We start from the raw sequence: 21,700 nt of genomic DNA, 5'->3' as shown, positions 1-21,700 counted from the left end.
TGAACAGAAGGTATGTTTTTTGCTTTTAGATGTTGCCTTTTTAATTGTAAAACTCCTAGAAATATTATTGGATATCTGGGAAAAATAACTTACATAAAGATGTTTTATAATTGTAAAACTGATGATGTTGGAAGTCCAGTCTTTTTGACCTACTAACTCCCTATATCTGAGACTATCCATGGAAATCCAAAGAATTTGATAATTGTGTAGTTTCTAACCAAAAACAATCTTCATATTTTGCCATAGGTTAAGGTGTAGAAGGAAAGAGATGGCTCACACATTGGGCTCGATTCGCAAAGCGGTGCTAACCCAGTTGGAGACTTTAGGCGTGATAACCATTGCACCCAGGGCCGGCCCTAGACTTTTTGCCGCCTGAGGCAAATTTTGAGGCTCTGGGGGGCCGCCGAGCTGGAGGGGTAGCTGGCAGGAATGAGGAAGAGGTGAGTCTTCCCCGCCCGTGCCTCTTACAAATAGCGGCTGCTTCGATTTAAGGCTGGAGGGGAGCGCAGATCGGGGGACCCAGGCGAGGGAGGGGGGGGTCCAAGCCCCCTACCCGCCATTAGGCCCAATACCCCTGTCCTGCCAGCTACCCCTCCAGCTTGGCGGCCGGCTCCCCGCACCCACGGACGGGCGGGTGCCACCCCTGGAAATTTGCCGCCTGAGGCAAAAGTTTCACCCCGCCTCATGAGCGGGCCGGGCCTGATTGCACCACACTGGTGAAAAGCCAGTTTAGGCGTGATAAGTTTAGGCATGATAAGTTTAGGCATGCTAAGTTTAGATAAGTTTAGATCGCGTGCAAAGTCCTGCACGCAAAGCAGCACCATTAAACTCTATGCAAAGTGCACTAGAGTTTGCTAGCGCAAAACTTTTGATCAGCTGTGCACTGTGGTGCTAACCCAGTTGGTGTTTAAACTTATCACACCTAAACTTATCCCACCTAAACTTATCATGCCTAAACTGAGTTTAGGCATGATAAAGGGCTTTTCACCAGCGTGCTAACTGTTAGCACCGGTTTGTGAATCAGGCCCCTAAACTTATCCCACCTAAACTTATCATGCCTAAACTGAGTTTAGGCGTGATAAAGGGCTTTTCACCAGCGTGCTAATTGTTAGCACCGCTTTGTGAATCAGGGCCATTGTGATTGAACACAAATTAAAGATTTCCATTGGCATCATGATGTTGCGAATAGTTAAGAAGAGGAAAGCGGGGCACCGGTCCCTTTATTGCGGTGTGGGTAATACAGAACAGGGGGGGGGGGGAGTGGAGGGGTGCCTGCTGTTTTGTGGCCTTGTTGCTTCTTCAGAGACAGTGAACCACCTCTAAAGAAGCAATAAGGTGCCTTGCTTTCCTCTTCTTTACTGCTGCTTGGTTTATCGAAGAGCACGCACTCTGTACCCTCAGCAGATAGAATAGCTCCCTCTCTGCTGTATTTTAGTGCCATTTTTCTCTACTGCCTTCCAGATGATTTTGAGAATATATTCAGAAGAATTAACTGTTATTATTATCATTAATAATAATAATAATAATTTACCAACCTCCTGTAGTTTTTAATCTCTTGCTGTGTTCAGGGTGACTTCAGACCATGCTCCTGATTTTTGAGCCAGCTCCGGTGATCCCATTAGATTGCCACATGAGATACAATAGGAAATCTGGCAAACCTGGATTGGATTAAATAAATACTACTTATGAAGTGATCAGGATTTGCCACAAGCACTAGGGTCACACAAATAAGGGTTTCTCAACTCAAGTACTCAACCCTCAAGTTTCCCCAGCAGTGCATGTTTTGCAGGAAATTACAAACATTCTCAGGTGAGGCAAATAGTGCCTCAGCAGAGTTCATAAACTACCTTTATGGATTTCTACAAAACATGCAATGTTGAGGGTACTTGAGGACTAAGTTGAGAAACCCTGACATAAATCATAGCAAAGATTGATAGAAGATACTTGAATTAGTGGCTGTGTGAATGCAAGTGCATGTGGTATCCAAAGAAAAAGATGTTTTTGACATAGTTACATAGTTATTTGGGTTGAAAAAGACATATGTCCATCGAGTTCGACCAGAGAGTTTTCTTTTTCTTTACAAAAAATCTAGAATAGTCTGGAATGAGCTGGAAGTAACACAACTGCTAATTTGCTAACCTTTCCCTGATTGGGAATTCTCAGAGATTACTGGAGATGGTTAGGCCCATGCGTTGAAATTTTGTATTCCATTGCTTTCACTTAACTCTTTAATAAAGGGAAGTGACTGAAGTTCAGTCTGCTATAATATATATATATGTTATGGCCAGAACCCGAAGCGTGGCCACTTCGCGTTCTGGCCAGCCACTTTGGGTTCTGGCCGGCCAATGTGCGAAGTGGCCGCAGCGTAGCGGCCAATGTTCGAAATGTAACGATTACAATAAGTTCAATGTATTTTAAGGCCGTCCCGCTGCGGCCAAATGTATTACAACTTGGTTAAGTTAATGAAATGCATCCGGCGGCAATGTAATAGATGAAGCCGCCGGCTTTCGCACTGCCTCCTCTACTCCTCCCCCCCCCCCCGCCTCTCTCCTCTCCCTGCCTCCTATACAATACGGAGCAGCCGGGAACATGCGTGTCCCGCAGTCATTCGTCGCGGCAGCGAAATCCTGCCGTTCCTGCAGAGTGGGTGCTGGCAGAAGCAATGTCTGCAGCCTCCCCGCTCTGCTTCGCCTTTTTTGAGAAATAATTGCATATCTTCCACTGCGGTGTGTGTATTTGCTTTTGTGTGCTGCTTTCCCTCAGGTGGTCATCCCATTGCAGTTTGTGCTTTGTAATCATGTGCCCTCGTAAGGTAGTTGTCCCTACGCGGGTCTTGGTCTTTGCACGGCTCAATTTTTAGTGGCAGAGAGTACAGATGGCATTGCTCTCATCTGAGGCAGACACACACAAAAATTTCCACACCGCTGAGCCCTGGGGTGATGGCACTTTGGTGGTGGCGGCCGACTGAGTGTTAAGTGGGGTGCCAGAATCAGAACAGGAGGAGGAAGATATGTCACGCTTCCATGCGGAAGCTGAGAAAGATGAGGTGTTCTGTGTTAAATAGTCAACTACGTCCTGACAATATTGGGGGTTGATCTTCTGAACACTGTACTTAGATAGATAGGTGGGATGCACTGTAAACAACAGGTAGTAGGTATATGCAGTACCGGGTATTACAATGTGCATCTGTCACACACAGGTAGTCACTGAATGTGCTGGGCCTGGCAGTGGCACACACACAGTATGGATTATCAAGGCAGTTTATGCAACACACGTGTCAGTGGGACACACAGAAAAAAAATAGATCACAAGAACAAGATTAGCTCTCAAAAGAGCTGTTGTGGGGTGCTATTTTAGCAATAAGAATCAGCAAGGAGCAAGCTAACAAGCCTACAAGAGCCAAACTAATCTTTCCCTATGAGAGAGTCTGCACTGCAGCATCTGTCCCTTCTCTATTTACTGCAAGCACACGAGTGATTATAATGGCCAGCGGGGCCTCCATTTTATAAGTGGGGGGAGTGGCTCCAGGAGGAAGTATAGCCTGATTGGCTACAATGTGCCTGCTGACTGATGTAGAGGGTCAAAGTTGACCCTAATGGTGCACTATGGGGGCGAACCGAACTTCCAGAAAAGTTCCCGTTTCGCCGCTATCGCGAACCACGGAAGTTCGCCGGGAACCGTTCGCCAGCGAACCGTTCGAGCCATCTCTAGTGGTGTACATATTACACAATGGTAAGTATAACTTAGTTTTCTCCTTAAAACCCTGAGCAATTTTTCCATTATGCTTCTCCCATTTATTTGCCAATAACTTCATTGTTACTTATCACACTGAAATGCTTTATATATTGGGGTTTTTTTCGCCACAAATTAGGCATTCTTAGGGTGGTACTTTTTGCTAAGCATTATTTTTTTTAATATGCATTTTAAAGGGAATAATAAGAAAAAAGAAAAAGACAAAAATTCATTATTTATCAGTTTTCGGTCAGTATAGTTTTAAAATAAAACGTGCTACTGTGGATAAAACCCACAATTTTTTTGCCCGTTTGTCCGGGTTATTACAACATTTCAATCGCGTCCCTAGTACAATGTATGGCGATAATATTGTATCTGGAAATAAATGTGTATTTTTCTATTAATGATTTTTAATACTATATCACTAATTAAAAGATTTTGCAAAATTTACAGTAATATACCCTCATAACATACATTTTAAAAGTCCATAAAGTAACTATTTATGTGTTGATTTTTTTGAAGGTGCCTCTTTTTTACAAGTGTTTTATTTTGGTAAATATTGGGTAGGAGTGTAAAGGGTTAAAAATTAATTAATATGTATATATTTCTATATACAAAGTGTATGTGAGGGTGCATTTTTACTTTTGGGTTACAAGATGGTGCTACACTTACTTGGCAAGTATGCGTAACAGTACACGGTACTATTAAGTTTATCTGTTTACTTTAATTTTGAGAATGAAATGCCGGCGTCTCGCTGATGCTGACTTTTTATTCATCCCAGAACTGATATCGGGTTTGGGAACAAACTGTTTCCATGCACCAATCACTGAATGGCAGGATTCTGACGGTAGGGGCACAGCAATCGAGAATGGCTAAATAAACAAGTACGTGTATCTACGCCCCTGGTTGTTAAGTGAAGTTTCCAGGGGTGTGGAGACACTATACAGTGGTGGGGAACTGGCTAAGCACAAAAATAAACAAGTTATCAAACAATGATGCAAAATACAAAAGAGGGCTTCGATGAATCATGTGTGACAATTTAAACTAATCAAAAATACAGATATTTGGGATGATAGTATTACATACAACAGAAATCATTTTGCAAATTCTCTTTCAGTCAAAATCTTAAGAAAGCTGTTCTATAATAAAGGTCAATTCTCCTCCTATTTATTTAAAACATAGCATCAGTTAAGATATAACACCAAAAGAAAGTCCCTTGGTTACAATCCAAGATGTGGTTATTAGAGATGGCTTGCACCTCTGATTTTCGGTTTGCGAACCTCGAACGCGAAAAGTTCGGTTCGCGCGAACTTTCGCAAACCGCAATATACTTCAATGGGGATGCGAACTTTGAAAACTAGAAACATTTATGCTGGCCACAAAAGTGATGGAAAAGATGTTTCAAGGGGTCAAACAACTGAGTTTTTGCATGGATGAATAGGATAGACGCCAAAAGTCCCAGGGAAAAATATGGATTTGACGCAAAGCAGCGTTTTAAGGGCAGAAATCACATTGCATGTTAAATTGGAGGCTTAAAGTGCTTTAAAACATCTTGCATGTGTATACATCATTCAGGGAGTGTAATTAGAGTACTGTTTCACACTGACAGACCAAACGCACTGTGTAACGCACCACACACAGCTGTTTGTGTAGTGACGGCCGTGCTAGACTAGTGCGCACCATGGCAAGAGTGCAGGCCATGGTGGTTTTCAAGCCCATATGGTCGCCGGTCTGTCCACAACAAAGCAACGACCTTATTATCTTGGGTGTGACCCCCTTCCCCGAGACACTCATATAGCCGGCGGTCATTGCTTTATTGTGATACGCAAGCCCCTTCACTGCGGCAAGGTAATGATCAAGGAGGGGAATCGACACCTGTACATGCCTTTTGTTTTGTTGTTGCAGCTGTAGCCAGAAAAATTAGGCAGGCATGTACACGCACCAGAAAAATTATTATGGCTTCAGGAATCCGCCTGGAGTCCTGGACCCTGTTGGTGGTGGCGGAGAAGGCAGTCAAGAGGCAGAGATGCTGTGTGGGGACCGACTTAGTCTTGGGGCAGGCAGTGAACCGGTTGCAGTGACTGCTGGTACAACAATGTGCGGTTACACAGGTGCAGTGAACAGGTTGCAGTGACTGCTGGTACAACAATGTGCGGTTACACAGGTGCAGTTAACAGTTGTGCACAGACAGGTATATAAAACAGCGTGCGGTCACACAGGTGCAGTAAACAGGTATGCAGTGACTGGTATTACAAATGTGCAGCTGCCTGTCATACACACAGGTACCCTGAACAGGTGCGGACATGTAGGTAGGTAGATAGGTAGGTAGGTAGGTGCACTGAACAACAACAACAGGTGTGTATGCAGTGATTGTTATTACAAATGTGCAGCTGCCTGTCACACACACAGGTAGTCACTGAATGTGCTGGGCCTGGCAGTGGCACAGTAGGAATTACTAAGGCTGTATATGCAATACAAGTGTCTGTGGGACACACACACACACACACACACACACACACACAAATAGATAACAAGAACAACATTAGCTCTCAAAAGAGCTGTTGAGGATGAGGAGTGCTTTTTAGCAATAAGGTCAGCAAGAAGGAGCAACCTAACAAGCCTAACACAAGACCCAGTTGCGTAGCTAAGGAGCTGTAGGCCCCGGTGCAAGTTTTACAATGGGGCCCCCCAAGCACTCTATACATAACATTTGATACGGCGCACCAAAACCTGCCAATGGCAACTAAAGTGTCAGAGGTGCAAGAAGGGGATGGGGAACAGCTTGTTAATGATTACCACTATTCAAAGCATCTATATAAGTGATTATTATGAGCACAGGACCAATAAAGAACTAATACTGTAGTTGAGGGAGGGCCCTTCGGGGCCCCGAAGCGGTTGGTACCTCTGCACCCCCTATTGTTACGTCCCTGACAAGAGCCTAACTAAGCTTCCCCTGTCAGCAGCAAGGTTCTCTTCCTTCTCTAATTACTGCAGCCACACGAGTGAGTGAAATGGCTGACACTGCCTGCATTTTATAAGGGGGGGTGGGGTGGGGGTGGCTCCAGGAGGGAGTGTAGCCTGATTGGTTCCCCTGTGCCTGCTGACTGTGATGTAGAGGGTCAAAGTTGACCCTAATGATGTAATATAGGGGGCGGTTCGAACCGCCATAAAGCGATCGAACGCAAACCACCAAAGTTTGTGCGAATAAGTTCGCCTGCAAACCGTTCGGGCTATCTCTAGTGATTATCCATTAATGCAGAACACACTCCAAAACATGAATATCAATTTGGATGTACAGAGATTTAACATTTAAAGGCTTTCATATAAAATGGTTAATTATGTATTCTAAAATATTTTCAAAGAGAAAATGAGACTTTAAAACTTTTAATTAATTTTTTTTTTTACTTAAAAAGAATGCAGGGTGAAAATAAACTGATGAGATAAACAATTGTATTTTTTCTCCTAATCTTAGAAATTACTTTTTCATTTAAGCACTTACAAAGTAGATTGAATGTTTTATTGTATTTATTGGCTCAATGATAGTCTATTAAGTGTCCCAGAGCTAAAATACATGAACTATAGACCTTTTTTTATCTACCCCTGCCCTCAGAAGTTGTATTTTGTCAGGAAAACTTTTATGGCTGTATTCTGCTTATCAGTGAGGTTTACTATATTCCGGACAAGGTACCTACAGGACAGAAGCTGTCACTTCCATGCCTGAGAATTAACTCTTTCAGGCAGCAAAATATATATTTTTTTAAAACAGCCTGGTTATTAATATGTTTTGCACTGTACATAAACTTTTATCCCACTGTGTCACATGTCTCCTTGGGTACACTTTAAAGGGAACCTGTACTGAGTAAAATTATTTTAAATAAACATATGAGGTAACTTCAAATGAACATTACATAGTTACCTTGCCATCACTTCCTCTCAGAAGCTTACCATTTTCTTCTGACAATGATCCCTTCCAGTTCTGACAACATTTTGTCAGAACTGAAATATATCAGTTGCTGTCAGTTATTTTCAGTTGCTGTCAGTTACAGCTGAGAGGACAACTGATGTGCCAGTTAATGTCCATGTTTCTGTATGGCTCAAGTGGGTGATGTTACAGTTTAACAGTGTGCTGACCAGAGAGCTGTTATGGGGTAATGGACATTTTCAAAGTGGAGGACGGAGAATTCACTTGATCACAGTGGACAAACAGGGCGCAGGAGAGGAGAAATAGATTAAGGAGTAGACTACACGGGAGATAAGTATTACTTGTGTATGGTTATTTTGTCTTTTAATTTTCAGTTCAGGTTTTCTTTAAGTCCTTACTCCCTATCAGGATGAAGATATTGCTAACAAGGTATGTCTTTTCACAGAATAAGAGCTTCACTGGATATTTGGATAAATATGGGATCTGTCAATGCTCTGTTAGTCTGAATGGTCCTACCTTCCCAGCAGATCGTCTAGAAAGATTGGAGAAAGCAAATCAAAACGTGATCATCAGAGTGAAGAGGGAAATTTCTAAGGTAAATAAACACAGAGATGTGGTAATATTTCAAGTGAATGATAAACAACTACCAGTGGCGTTTCTAGGGCCTTTGATCCGGACCACGAACCTGTTGCCATGGTGCCCCGGATCGATTGAGTGGCAGGAGGGGGCACTGGGCGGAGCGGCAGGGGAAGTGGGCAGTTAAAAACTCACCTTCCGTTTGGTCGACGCAGCACAGCCTCCATCTTCTTCCGACTTCCTCCCACCGACGTCCATCTCCTTGGTTACAGCGCCCCCTGTGATGACGGGACCGATGTCATCACAGGGGGGCGCTGTAATCAAGCCGACGGACGCCGGGGGAGAAAGTCAGGAGAAGATGGAGGCTGTGCTGTGTTGATCCGAACGGAAGGTGAGTTTTGAACTGCTCACTCCCCCCCCCCCCCCTTGTCGCTCTGCTCTGCGCCTTGCCTCCTTACTCAGGTCAGGGCACCATTCTAGCTAACCTACACGGGGGGAAGCTACCTATCTAATCTATACTTGGGGAAGCTACCTATCTAATCTATACTGGGGGAAGCTGCCTATCTAATCTATACTGGGGGAAGCTACCTTTTTAACCTATACTGGGGGAAGCTACCTATTTAACCTACACTGGGGGAAGCTACCTATCTAATCTATACTGGGGAAGCTACCTATCTAACCTACACTGGGGGAAGCTACCTATCTAGCCTATACTGGGGGGCATCTATCTATCCAACCTATACTGGGGGCACCTACCTATCTAACCTATACTGGAGTCAGTCACCAACCGACCTATCTAACCTATACTGGGGGCACCTACCTTCCTACAGCCAAGCAAAGCCCCAGGGCCCCAGCCCAGCAAAGCACAGCCCCCAACAAAGCAAACCCCCCAACCTAGCAAAGTCTCCTGGTCCCAGCCCAGCAAAGCATACAGCCAAGCAAAGCCTAGTAAAGCCCCCAGCCCAGCAAAGCCCCCCAAAATGTCCCCAGCAAATTGCCCAGCCCAGCAAAGCCCCCAGCAAGTCACCTAGCAAAGCCAGGCCGGCTCAACATCACTGTCAGCCAGGCCGGCACAGCATCACCGTCAGCCAGGCCGGCACAGCATCACTACCATAAATGCCAGCACAGCATCACCACCAGCCAGGCCAGCACAGCATAGCATAGCATAACCACCAGCCAGGCAGCCCAGCATAACCACCAGCTGAGTATAGCACACAGGTCAGCCAGCCGAAGACAAGACAGAAGCCAGGTGAGGGGCTTATTTATATGAAATACTGCCTATTGGATATACAGTGGCTTGCAAAAGTATTCGGCCCCCTTGAAGTTTTCCACATTTTGTCATATTACTGCCACAAACATGAATCAATTTTATTGGAAGTTCACATGAAAGACCAATACAAAGTGGTGTACACGTGAGAAGTGGAATGAAAATCATATATGATTCCAAGCATTTTTTACAAATAAAAAAATAAAAAAGGCCCATTCTAATTGGATCACAGTTTTGTTTTGTTTTTTTATATATTCCTGTGCATTGCCTATACTACAAAAATATGTTGTATTTTCACTAATATATTTTTGCACAACAAACAGGAAAATATTCTAAAGGGGCCCATACACTAAGCCGATTTTCTGGCCGATCGATCGATCAAAATCGATCGATCGATTGATCGATTGCAAATCGGTTGGCCAATCGACCGATCGACGGCCGATTTCGATGGATTTCGATGGATTTCCATCGAACTGGCAGGGTGGAAAATCCAGGTCGATCTGTTGAGATTGCTTATCACTTTGCATTGGCCCTAATAGAAATCTGATGGCAAAAAAATGCCATCAGATCGAATTTCAATAGATTTCAAACTGAAATCTAATGGAATTCTATCCTAGTAAAAAATGTTCTAAAAACACATCAGATAGATAAGAAATCCATCTGATGATCTATCTGCTGCTAATCTGACGAGTGTATGGGCACCTTAACTCATACTTTCAGTGCAGAGGACATTTCACTATAAGCTGCACTGGGGACAGCAGTCCTTATGGAAAAACTGGAAACCCTTGCTGCATTAAACCATCACTCACAGCTGTGCCTCCAACACTAAGCTACCGACCCACACTAGCCACCATAATACATCGCCGGCCCCACTAAGCTGCCGCCCACAGTTCCCATGCATGCTTACAACATTCGCTTAGTTTATAAGATACTAAAGTTGTATAAGTTGTGTAAGTAAAGTAAAGTAAGTAAAGTTAACCCCCTTGGCGGTATGAAAAATACCGCCAGAGGGCAGCGCAGCAGTTTTTTTTTTTATTTATTTTTTTAAATCATGTAGCGAGCCCAGGGCTCGCTACATGATAGCCGCTGCTCAGCAGCATCCCCCCAGCCCCGCCGATCGGCGATAGGCGATCAGGAAATCCCGTTCAAAGAACGGAATTTCCTGGAGGGCTTCCCCCGTCGCCATGACGACGGGGCGGAATGACGTCACCGACGTCAGGACGTCATTGGGAGACCCGATCCACCCCTTGGCGCTGCCTGGCACTGATTGGACAGGCAGCGCAGGGGTCTGGGGGGGGGGGCCGTGCGCCGCACCGGATAGCGGCGATCGGGCGCGCGGCGGCGGCGATCGGGGTGCTGGCGCAGCTAGCAAAGTGCTAGCTGCGTCCAGCAAAAAAAAAATTATGTAAATCGGCCCAGCAGGGCCTGAGCGGCACCCTCCGGCGGCTTACCCCGTGTCACACACGGGGTTCCCGCCAAGGAGGTTAAGTAAGTAGAGTTAATAAGTAAACTTATCTCTCACTAAGATCCATAGATATGAAAGTACACTGAATGTGTACACGGGACAACTGAAGAAACTGACCAAGCGTGTGGAGGTGATGGAGATGGGAGGACTCTATGGTAAGCTGGACTTTCACCTCATCAAACTGGAGATCAGAGAGATGGAGACACTCATAAGGCAGCTTAAGACTTCACTAAATGGATCTAATCTGATTGTGGAGGCTCTCTATCAGGAGGTAAGAGAAATAATCTCCAAAGGCTCTTGTCATTTCATGCATATTATATAGAATATATGAGAATTTGCAATGGGCTATTCATTATAGTTTTTTTTAGGGGTGGGACGGCGAATCCGGCGATTCCACGAATCCCTCGATTATTGAGAAATATTCGAGATTCGTGGATTCGAATCCCGACGCCATTTCCCCCTTTCCGCCGAATCCCGCTGCCTCCCCGCACCACCGCCGATCCCCCACTCGTCCTCTTCCGACCCCCCCGCGCCTCCTCCGCTCGCCCCTTGCATAGATGTGAGCGGCAGGTAGGGAATCCAGGGCAGGTGTTAGGTGAGCCAATGCTCACATCTATGCAAGGGGCGAGTGGAGGAGGTGCGGGGGGGGGGGGGTCGGAAGAGGACGAGCGGGGGACCGGCGGTTGCGCGGGATGCAGCGGGATTCGGCGCAGGATCCCCTTGTTAGGTGAGCCGATGCTTTTTTTTCTATGTAGGGGGTGAGCAGAGGCGCACAGAGGGAGGGGTACCCTGGCTAGCTATACTCAAGGCGCCTATACCTAACTAGCTACACTGAATGCGCCTATACCTAACTAGCTACACTGAATGCCCCTATACCTAACTAGCTACACTGAATGCCCCTATACCTAACTAGCTATACTGAGGGTTCCTATACCTAACTAGCTACACTGAATGCCCCTATACCTAACTAGCTATACTGAGGGTCCCTATACCTAACTAGCTACACTGAATGCCCCTATACCTAACTAGCTATACTGAGGGCCCCTATACCTAACTAGCTACACTAAATGCCCCTATACCTAACTAGCTATACTGTGGGTCCCTATACCTAACTAGCTACACTGAATGCCCCTATACCTAACCAGCTATACTGAGGGTCCCTATACCTAACTAGCTATACTGAGGGCCCCTATACCAAACTAGCTATACTGAGTGCCCCTATACCTAAATAGCTATACTGAGGGTCCCTATACCTAACTAGCTACACTAAATGCCCCTATACCTAACTAGCTATACTGAGGGTCCCTATACCTAACTAGCTACACTGAATGCCCCTATACCTAACTAGCTATACTGAATGCCCCTATACCTAACTAGCTACACTGAATGCCCCTATACCTAACTAGCTATACTGAGGGCCCCTATAACTAACTAGCTACACTAAATGCCCCTATACCTAACTAGCTATACTTAGGGTCCCTATACCTAACTAGCTACACTGAATGCCCCTATACCTAACTAGCTACACTGAATGCCCCTATACCTAACTAGCTATACTGAGGGTCCCTATACCTAACTAGCTACACTGAATGCCCCTATACCTAACTAGCTATACTGAGGGCCTCTATACCTAATTAGCTACACTAAATGCCCCTATACCTAACTAGCTATACTGAGGGTCCCTATACCTAACTAGCTACACTGAATGCCCCTATTCCTAACTAGCTATACTGAGGGTCCCTATACCAAACTAGCTATACTGAATCCCCTTATACCTAGCTATACTGAATGCCCTTTTACCTAACTAGCTATACTGAGGGCCCCTATACCTAACTAGCTATACTGAATGCCCCTATACCTAACTAGCTATACTGAGGGCCCCTATACCTAACTAGCTATACTGAATGCCCTTATACCTAGCTATACTGAATGCCCCTATACCTAGCTATACTGAATGCCCCTATACCTAGCTATACTGAATGCCCCTATACCTAACTAGCTATACTGAGGGCCCCTATACCTAACTAACTTTACAGAAGGCCCCTATACCTTGCTAGCTATACTAAAGTAGAGTGACCAGATTTTTGTAGGCTCAACCTGGGACGGGGTGAATTGGGTGGGGGGCACAGGGGGTGCGAAAAATTTGGTGTCTGCAGCGCGCACGGAAAATGGGCGTGGTCATGACATTCTATGGGCGGAGCTAACAGAATGATGCAACAGCGAGGCATAAGAAAGCAGTGTTTACGCCGTGATGTGGTCAAACGTGGATTCACATCATAGGTGTGCAGAAACTGTGTGATGCTATTTAATAGTATGCCATAACCGCAAAGCAGCAAACACAGCCAACTATGACCATTAAATAATAAATGCAGCAACAGTTACCCCAGACACCACAAAATAAACGCAATGGGCAACATTTCAGCAAAAAATAATCGCATTGCGGGCAAACATGTCAGCATAAAATAAACGCAATGGGGGCAAACATGTCAGTACAAAATAAACGCACTGCGGGCAAACATGTCAGTACAAAATAAACGCACTGCGGGCAAACATGTCAGTACAAAATAAACGCACTGCGGGCAAACATGTCAGTACAAAATAAACGCACTGCGGGCAAACATGTCAGTACAAGATAAACACACTGCGGGCAAACATGTCAGTACAAGATAAACGCACTGCGGGCAAACATGTCAGTACAAGATAAACGCACTGCGGGCAAACATGTCAGTACAAGATAAACGCAATGCGGCCAAACATGTCAGTACAAGATAAACTCACTGCGGGCAAACATGTCAGTACAAAATACATGCAATGCGGCCAAACATGTCAGTACAAGATAAACGCACTGCGGGCAAACATGTCAGTACAAAATACACGCAATGCGGCCAAACATGTCAGTACAAGATAAACGCACTGCGGGCAAACATGTCAGTACAAGATAAACGCACTGCGGGCAAACATGTCAGTACAAAATACACGCAATGTGGCCAAACATGTCAGTACAAGATAAACGCACTGCGGGCAAACATGTCAGTACAAAATACACGCAATGCGGCCAAACATGTCAGTACAAGATAAACGCACTGCGGGCAAACATGTCAGTACAAAATACACGCGATGCGGCCAAACATGTCAGTACAAGATAAACGCACTGCGGGCAAACATGTCAGTACAAGATAAACGCACTGCGGACAAACATGTCAGTACAAGATAAACGCACTGCGGGCAAACATGTCAGTACAAGGTAAACGCACTGCGGGCAAACATGTCAGTACAAGATAAATGCACTGCGGGCAAACATGTCAGTACAAAATACACGCAATGCGGCCAAACATGTCAGATAAACGCACTGCGGGCAAACATGTCAGTACAAAATACACGCAATGCGGCCAAACATGTCAGTACAAGATAAACGCACTGCGGGCAAACATGTCAGTACAAAATACACGCAATGCGGCCAAACATGTCAGTACAAGATAAACGCACTGCGGGCAAACATGTCAGTACAAAATACACGCAATGCGGCCAAACACTTCACCTGCACGAAAAGGCATTTACTCACCTTGCAGAAGACGTCCCCTCACGCAGCCGGCCTCTGGTGCCTCAGGTGCAGCTCCCCCTGGCCTGGACGATGTTCAATCTCCCGCTCAGCCTCTCACAAGCAGAGCAGGGCTACGGCAAGATGGCGTCCGGAGGCGGAGCCCTGTACTGGAGACAAATAGTCTCCAATACAGGGCTCCGCCTCCGGACGCCATCTTCCCGTAGCCCTGCTCTGCCTGTGCCTGCCGGAGGAGAACATTGCAGGCTGGAGCGGGGCTGCAGGGAATGAACTAGCGCAGCATCTAGTAGACGCTGCGGCTAGTTCATTGTACGGTGGCCAGAGTCCCGAGGCCGGGACGTCCCGCTGCTAAAAGCGGGACGTTTCCCGGGACCTCATGCAGCCTGGGACAGCGCCCCCCGAAGGCGGGACGCGTCCCGGGTAAAGTGGGACGTATGGTCACCGTAACTAAAGGCCCCTATGCTTTGCTAGCTTTATTAAAGACATCTATACCTAACTAGCTATACTGAAGGCACCTATACCTAACTAGCTATACTGAAGGCACCTATACCTACCTAGCTATACTGAAGGCACCTGTGCCTAGCTAGCTATACTGAAGGCACCTATGCCTAGCTAGCTATACTGAAAGCACCTATGCCTAGCTAGCTATACTGAAGGCACCTATGCCTAGCTAGCTATACTGAAGGCACCTATGCCTAGCTAGCTTTACTGAAAGCACCTATGCCTAGCTAGCTATACTGAAGGCACCTATGCCTAGCTAGCTATACTGAAGGCACCTATGGCTGGACTATTCCGGGATGCATAGTTATTATGCACACAATCCAATACATATATGAGAGGAGAACGTCAGTTTTTCTAGGTATATAAATTTGTTTAGTAGTAGTGGTTGAGGGCTCTGCCTTTGACACAGGCAACCAGTGTTCGAGTCTCGGCTCTGCCTGTTCGTAGCGCCATCCTCTGTATTAACTTTTTTTGCTCCAAGTATTGGTAGGGGGAAGGGGATACCCCAGACCTTGAAGAATAGCTATACTGAGGGCCCCTATACCTAACTAGCTATACTGAATGCCCCTATACCTAACTAGCTATACTGAGGGCCCCTATACCTAACTAGCTATACTGAATGCCCTTATACCTAGCTATACTGAATGCCCCTATACCTAGCTATACTGAATGCCCCTATACCTAGCTATACTGAATGCCCCTATACCTAACTAGCTATACTGAGGGGCCCTATACCTAACTAACTTTACAGAAGGCCCCTATACCTTGCTAGCTATACTAAAGTAGAGTGACCAGATTTTTGTAGGCTCAACCTGGGACGGGGTGAATTGGGTGGGGGGCACAGGGGGTGCGAAAAATTTGGTGTCTGCAGCGCGCACGGAAAATGGGCGTGGTCATGACATTCTATGGGCGGAGCTAACAGAATGATGCAACAGCGAGGCATAAGAAAGCAGTGTTTACGCCGTGATGTGGTCAAACGTGGATTCACATCATAGGTGTGCAGAAACTGTGTGATGCTATTTAATAGTATGCCATAACCGCAAAGCAGCAAACACAGCCAACTATGACCATTAAATAATAAATGCAGCAAAAGTTACCCCAGACACCACAAAATAAACGCAATGGGCAACATTTCAGCAAAAAATAATCGCATTGCGGGCAAACATGTCAGCATAAAATAAACGCAATGGGGGCAAACATGTCAGTACAAAATAAACGCACTGCGGGCAAACATGTCAGTACAAAATAAACGCACTGCGGGCAAACATGTCAGTACAAAATAAACGCACTGCGGGCAAACATGTCAGTACAAAATAAACGCACTGCGGGCAAACATGTCAGTACAAGATAAACACACTGCGGGCAAACATGTCAGTACAAGATAAACGCACTGCGGGCAAACATGTCAGTACAAGATAAACGCACTGCGGGCAAACATGTCAGTACAAGATAAATGCACTGCGGGCAAACATGTCAGTACAAAATGCACGCAATGCGGCCAAACATGTCAGTACAAGATAAACTCACTGCGGGCAAACATGTCAGTACAAGATAAACGCACTGCGGACAAACATGTCAGTACAAGATAAACGCACTGCGGGCAAACATGTCAGTACAAGATAAACGCACTGCGGGCAAACATGTCAGTACAAGATAAACGCACTGCGGGCAAACATGTCAGTACAAAATACACGCAATGCGGCCAAACATGTCAGTACAAGATAAACGCACTGCGGGCAAACATGTCAGTACAAAATACACGCAATGCGGCCAAACATGTCAGTACAAGATAAACGCACTGCGGGCAAACATGTCAGTACAAAATACACGCAATGCGGCCAAACATGTCAGTACAAGATAAACGCACTGCGGGCAAACATGTCAGTACAAGATAAACGCACTGCGGGCAAACATGTCAGTACAAAATACACGCAATGCGGCCAAACATGTCAGTACAAGATAAACGCACTGCGGGCAAACATGTCAGTACAAAATACACGCAATGCGGGCAAACATGTCAGTACAAGATAAACGCACTGCGGGCAAACATGTCAGTACAAGATAAACGCACTGCGGACAAACATGTCAGTACAAGATAAACGCACTGCGGGCAAACATGTCAGTACAAGATAAACGCACTGCGGGCAAACATGTCAGTACAAAATACACGCAAAGCGGCCAAACATGTCAGTACAAGATAAACGCACTGCGGGCAAACATGTCAGTACAAAATACATGCAATGCGGCCAAACATGTCAGTACAAGATAAACGCACTGCGGGCAAACATGTCAGTACAAAATACACGCAATGCGGCCAAACATGTCAGTACAAGATAAACGCACTGCGGGCAAACATGTCAGTACAAGATAAACGCACTGCGGGCAAACATGTCAGTACAAAATACACGCAATGTGGCCAAACATGTCAGTACAAGATAAACGCACTGCGGGCAAACATGTCAGTACAAAATACACGCGATGCGGCCAAACATGTCAGTACAAGATAAACGCACTGCGGGCAAACATGTCAGTACAAAATACACGCGATGCGGCCAAACATGTCAGTACAAGATAAACGCACTGCGGGCAAACATGTCAGTACAAGATAAACGCACTGCGGACAAACATGTCAGTACAAGATAAACGCACTGCGGGCAAACATGTCAGTACAAGATAAACGCACTGCGGGCAAACATGTCAGTACAAGATAAACGCACTGCGGGCAAACATGTCAGTACAAAATACACGCAATGCGGCCAAACATGTCAGTACAAGATAAACGCACTGCGGGCAAACATGTCAGTACAAAATACACGCAATGCGGCCAAACATGTCAGTACAAGATAAACGCACTGCGGGCAAACATGTCAGTACAAAATACACGCAATGCGGCCAAACATGTCAGTACAAGATAAACGCACTGCGGGCAAACATGTCAGTACAAAATACACGCAATGCGGCCAAACACTTCACCTGCAAGAAAAGGCATTTACTCACCTTGCAGAAGACGTCCCCTCACGCAGCCGGCCTCTGGTGCCTCAGGTGCAGCTCCCCCTGGCCTGGACGATGTTCAATCTCCCGCTCAGCCTCTCACAAGCAGAGCAGGGCTACGGCAAGATGGCGTCCGGAGGCGGAGCCCTGTACTGGAGACAAATAGTCTCCAATACAGGGCTCCGCCTCCGGACGCCATCTTCCCGTAGCCCTGCTCTGCCTGTGCCTGCCGGAGGAGAACATTGCAGGCTGGAGCGGGGCTGCGGGGAATGAACTAGCGCAGCATCTAGTAGACGCTGCGGCTAGTTCATTGTACGGTGGCCAGAGTCCCGAGGCCGGGACGTCCCGCTGCTAAAAGCGGGACGTTTCCCGGGACCTCATGCAGCCTGGGACAGCGCCCCCCGAAGGCGGGACGCGTCCCGGGTAAAGTGGGACGTATGGTCACCGTAACTAAAGGCCCCTATGCTTTGCTAGCTTTATTAAAGACATCTATACCTAACTAGCTATACTGAAGGCACCTATACCTAACTAGCTATACTGAAGGCACCTATACCTACCTAGCTATACTGAAGGCACCTGTGCCTAGCTAGCTATACTGAAGGCACCTATGCCTAGCTAGCTATACTGAAAGCACCTATGCCTAGCTAGCTATACTGAAGGCACCTATGCCTAGCTAGCTATACTGAAGGCACCTATGCCTAGCTAGCTATACTGAAAGCACCTATGCCTAGCTAGCTATACTGAAGGCACCTATGCCTAGCTAGCTATACTGAAGGCACCTATGGCTGGACTATTCCGGGATGCATAGTTATTATGCACACAATCCAATACATATATGAGAGGAGAACGTCAGTTTTTCTAGGTATATAAATTTGTTTAGTAGTAGTGGTTGAGGGCTCTGCCTTTGACACAGGCAACCAGTGTTCGAGTCTCGGCTCTGCCTGTTCGTAGCGCCATCCTCTGTATTAACTTTTTTTGCTCCAAGTATTGGTAGGGGGAAGGGGATACCCCAGACCTTGAAGAATAGGCAGCTCTAAATTAATATAGCAGCGCCCTTCAATTAACTCGTGAAGGCACCTATGCCTAGCTAGCTGTACTGAAGGCACCTATGCCTAGCTAGCTATACTGAAGGCACCTTTACCTAGCTACCTATAGTGTGAGCACCTAGCCTGCCTACCTATACTGTGGGCAACTATTCCACGGATCGCAGGATTCGTTAGATTCGGGATTCGAAAGGTTCGAGATATTCGAGAACCTTTTTAGATTCGGATTCGGATTCGAAGAAATTGTGGATTCGTCCCATCCCTAGTTTTTTTTATCATTAGTACCTGGCTGCCTGGCCTGAGTTTGCAGGGCTTACTTCCTGGGCTAATGTTGGGTACTGTTTGGCTGGACATAACAGCGATTTCATCCGATCTCCTCCCTAATCCCATCATCTCCCACAGGAGGTGAGAACTTGTGAGGAAATACCATCCAGTCCATCTCGTCAAGCACACAACCGTCCCTGTCTATCTATTCTGTTCTGCTGCTGCTTAGAGATTGACCCTTAGTGGCCAGCACAGCTGCACCAGCTCAACATCAGTCCCTATCTACTCTGTCACTGCTTAGCATGTAACAAAGTACCAGACACATCCTCCCCAGTATTAGGTTAAAATTGTTAAAGTGTACCTGTATGGAAATAATGCCCAAAGCTAATACTAATCTCAGAGTGAAGCCTCTGGATAATCAAGAGGCTTCCCTCACCCTCCTCACCCCAACCAGCACTGGGACCTTCTAAACCTATTCTACAAAGGCTTGTCGAATAGGTTTATGTGACAACATTCTCATATGTGTACGAGAACTTTTTTAAACATACTTCTCATGCAGGGTCGTACTGACCCAATGAACCACCAATGGTTCCATCGGTGGGCCCCGGCCGCCCTGCCTCCTGGGGGGCCCCCCAGAGCTGAGGAGGGGGGCACAGCGCAGGAAGGGGGGAAATTGTGCACAGAGCGGCGGGGTCCCTCACCTAGGGCCCCCCCTTCCGCGCTCCCCCCTCCCTCCAAAATTGCAGCCAGCCAGTGGCAGCAGTGACGAATCAGCATGCTCAGAGGAGCGATAGTGCTGTGTGCTGCTAGGCTGGGCTCCGTCTCCTGCACTGGCCAATCACGCTCTCATAGGAAGTACTGCGAGAGTGTGATTGGTCAGTGCAGGAGACGGAGCACGGCCAAGCAGCACGCAGCACTATCGCTCACCTCTGATGCCGGTAAGTGATTCCTCGCTGCTGCCGCTGGCTGAAATTTTGGAGGGAGAGCGCGGAAGGGGGGCCCCTAGGTGAGGGAGGTGGGGAGGATTCCCCCCCTCCTCGCCGCTCTGTGCACAATTTCCCCCCTTCCTGCGCTGTTCCCCCCTCCTCAGCTCTGGGGGGCCCCACTAACTGGGACCTGCATTTGTGGGGGTATCTGCCGCCAGCCAGATTGCATTTTGTTGGGGTATCTGCCGCCAACCAGATTGCATTTTGTGGGGGTATCTGCCGCCAACCAGATTGCATTTTGTGGGGGTATCTGCCGCCAGCCTGATTGCATTTTGTGGGGGTATCTGCCACCAGCCAGATTGCATTTTGTGGGGGTATCTGCCGCCAGCCAGATTGCATTTTGTGGGGGTATCTGTCGCCAGCCAGATTACATTTTGTGGGGGTATCTGCCGCCAGCCAGATTGCATTTTGTGGGGGTATCTGCCGCCAACCAGATTGCATTTTGTGGGGGTATCTGCCGCCAGCCAGATTGCATTTTGTTGGGGTATCTGCCGCCAACCAGATTGCATTTTGTGGGGGTATCTGCCGCCAACCAGATTGCATTTTGTGGGGGTATCTGCCGCCAGCCTGATTGCATTTTGTGGGGGTATCTGCCGCCAGCCAGATTGCATTTTGTGGGGGTATCTGCCGCCAGCCAGATTGCATTTTGTGGGGGTATCTGTCGCCAGCCAGATTACATTTTGTGGGGGTATCTGCCGCCAGCCAGATTGCATTTTGTGGGGGTATCTGCCGCCAACCAGATTGCATTTTGTGGGGGTATCTGCCGCCAACCAGATTGCATTTTGTGGGGGTATCTGCCGCCAATCAGATTGCATTTTGTGGGGGTATCTGCCGCCAACCAGATTGCATTTTGTGGGGGTATCTGCCGCCAACCAGATTGCATTTTGTGGGGGTATCTGCCGCCAACCAGATTGCATTTTGTGGGGGTATCTGCCGCCAACCAGATTGCATTTTGTGGGGGTATCTGCCGCCAGCCAGATTGCATTTTGTGGGGGTATCTGCCGCCAGCCAGATTGCATTTTGTGGGGGTATCTGCCGCCAGCCAGATTGCATTTTGTGGGGGTATCTGCTGCTAACCAGATTGCATTTTGTGGCGGTATCTGCTGCCAACCAGATTGCATTTTGTGGGGGTATCTTCCACCAACCTGATTGCATTTTGTGGGGGTATCTGCTGCCAACCTGATTGCATTTTATCGGAATGCAATCAGACTGAAACTTCCTTGGTGGGCCCTTAGTGTCCCAGTCCGACCCTGTTCTCATGTATCAGGACAGACTTTCTTTTATAAAAAACAAATATAGAGACAGATTCTGTGTATATTTTTGTGAGATTTTAGAGTTTTGATGTGGGAAATTTGTAGAGAGTGACCATGATGGAACATTTGATATTTATAATG

At 46.7% G+C, this 21,700-nt stretch overlaps 1 protein-coding gene across 1 annotated transcript in view; it reads left to right on the top strand.

The window, feature by feature from the left end:
• LOC137527353 (olfactomedin-like) overlaps positions 1-21,700 on the top strand; it is a 33,539-nt gene that overhangs the window by 1,996 nt on the left and 9,843 nt on the right. The window contains exons 3-4 of the mRNA XM_068247863.1: positions 8,100-8,249; positions 11,024-11,233. Of these exons, the coding sequence (XP_068103964.1) occupies positions 8,100-8,249; positions 11,024-11,233 (360 nt within the window). The remainder of the gene's footprint in view (positions 1-8,099; positions 8,250-11,023; positions 11,234-21,700) is intronic.

Source organism: Hyperolius riggenbachi, chromosome 8, assembly GCF_040937935.1.
Source record: "Hyperolius riggenbachi isolate aHypRig1 chromosome 8, aHypRig1.pri, whole genome shotgun sequence".
Classification (NCBI taxonomy): Eukaryota; Metazoa; Chordata; class Amphibia; order Anura; family Hyperoliidae; genus Hyperolius; species Hyperolius riggenbachi.
This window is presented reverse-complemented; position numbering and strand designations above follow the sequence as displayed.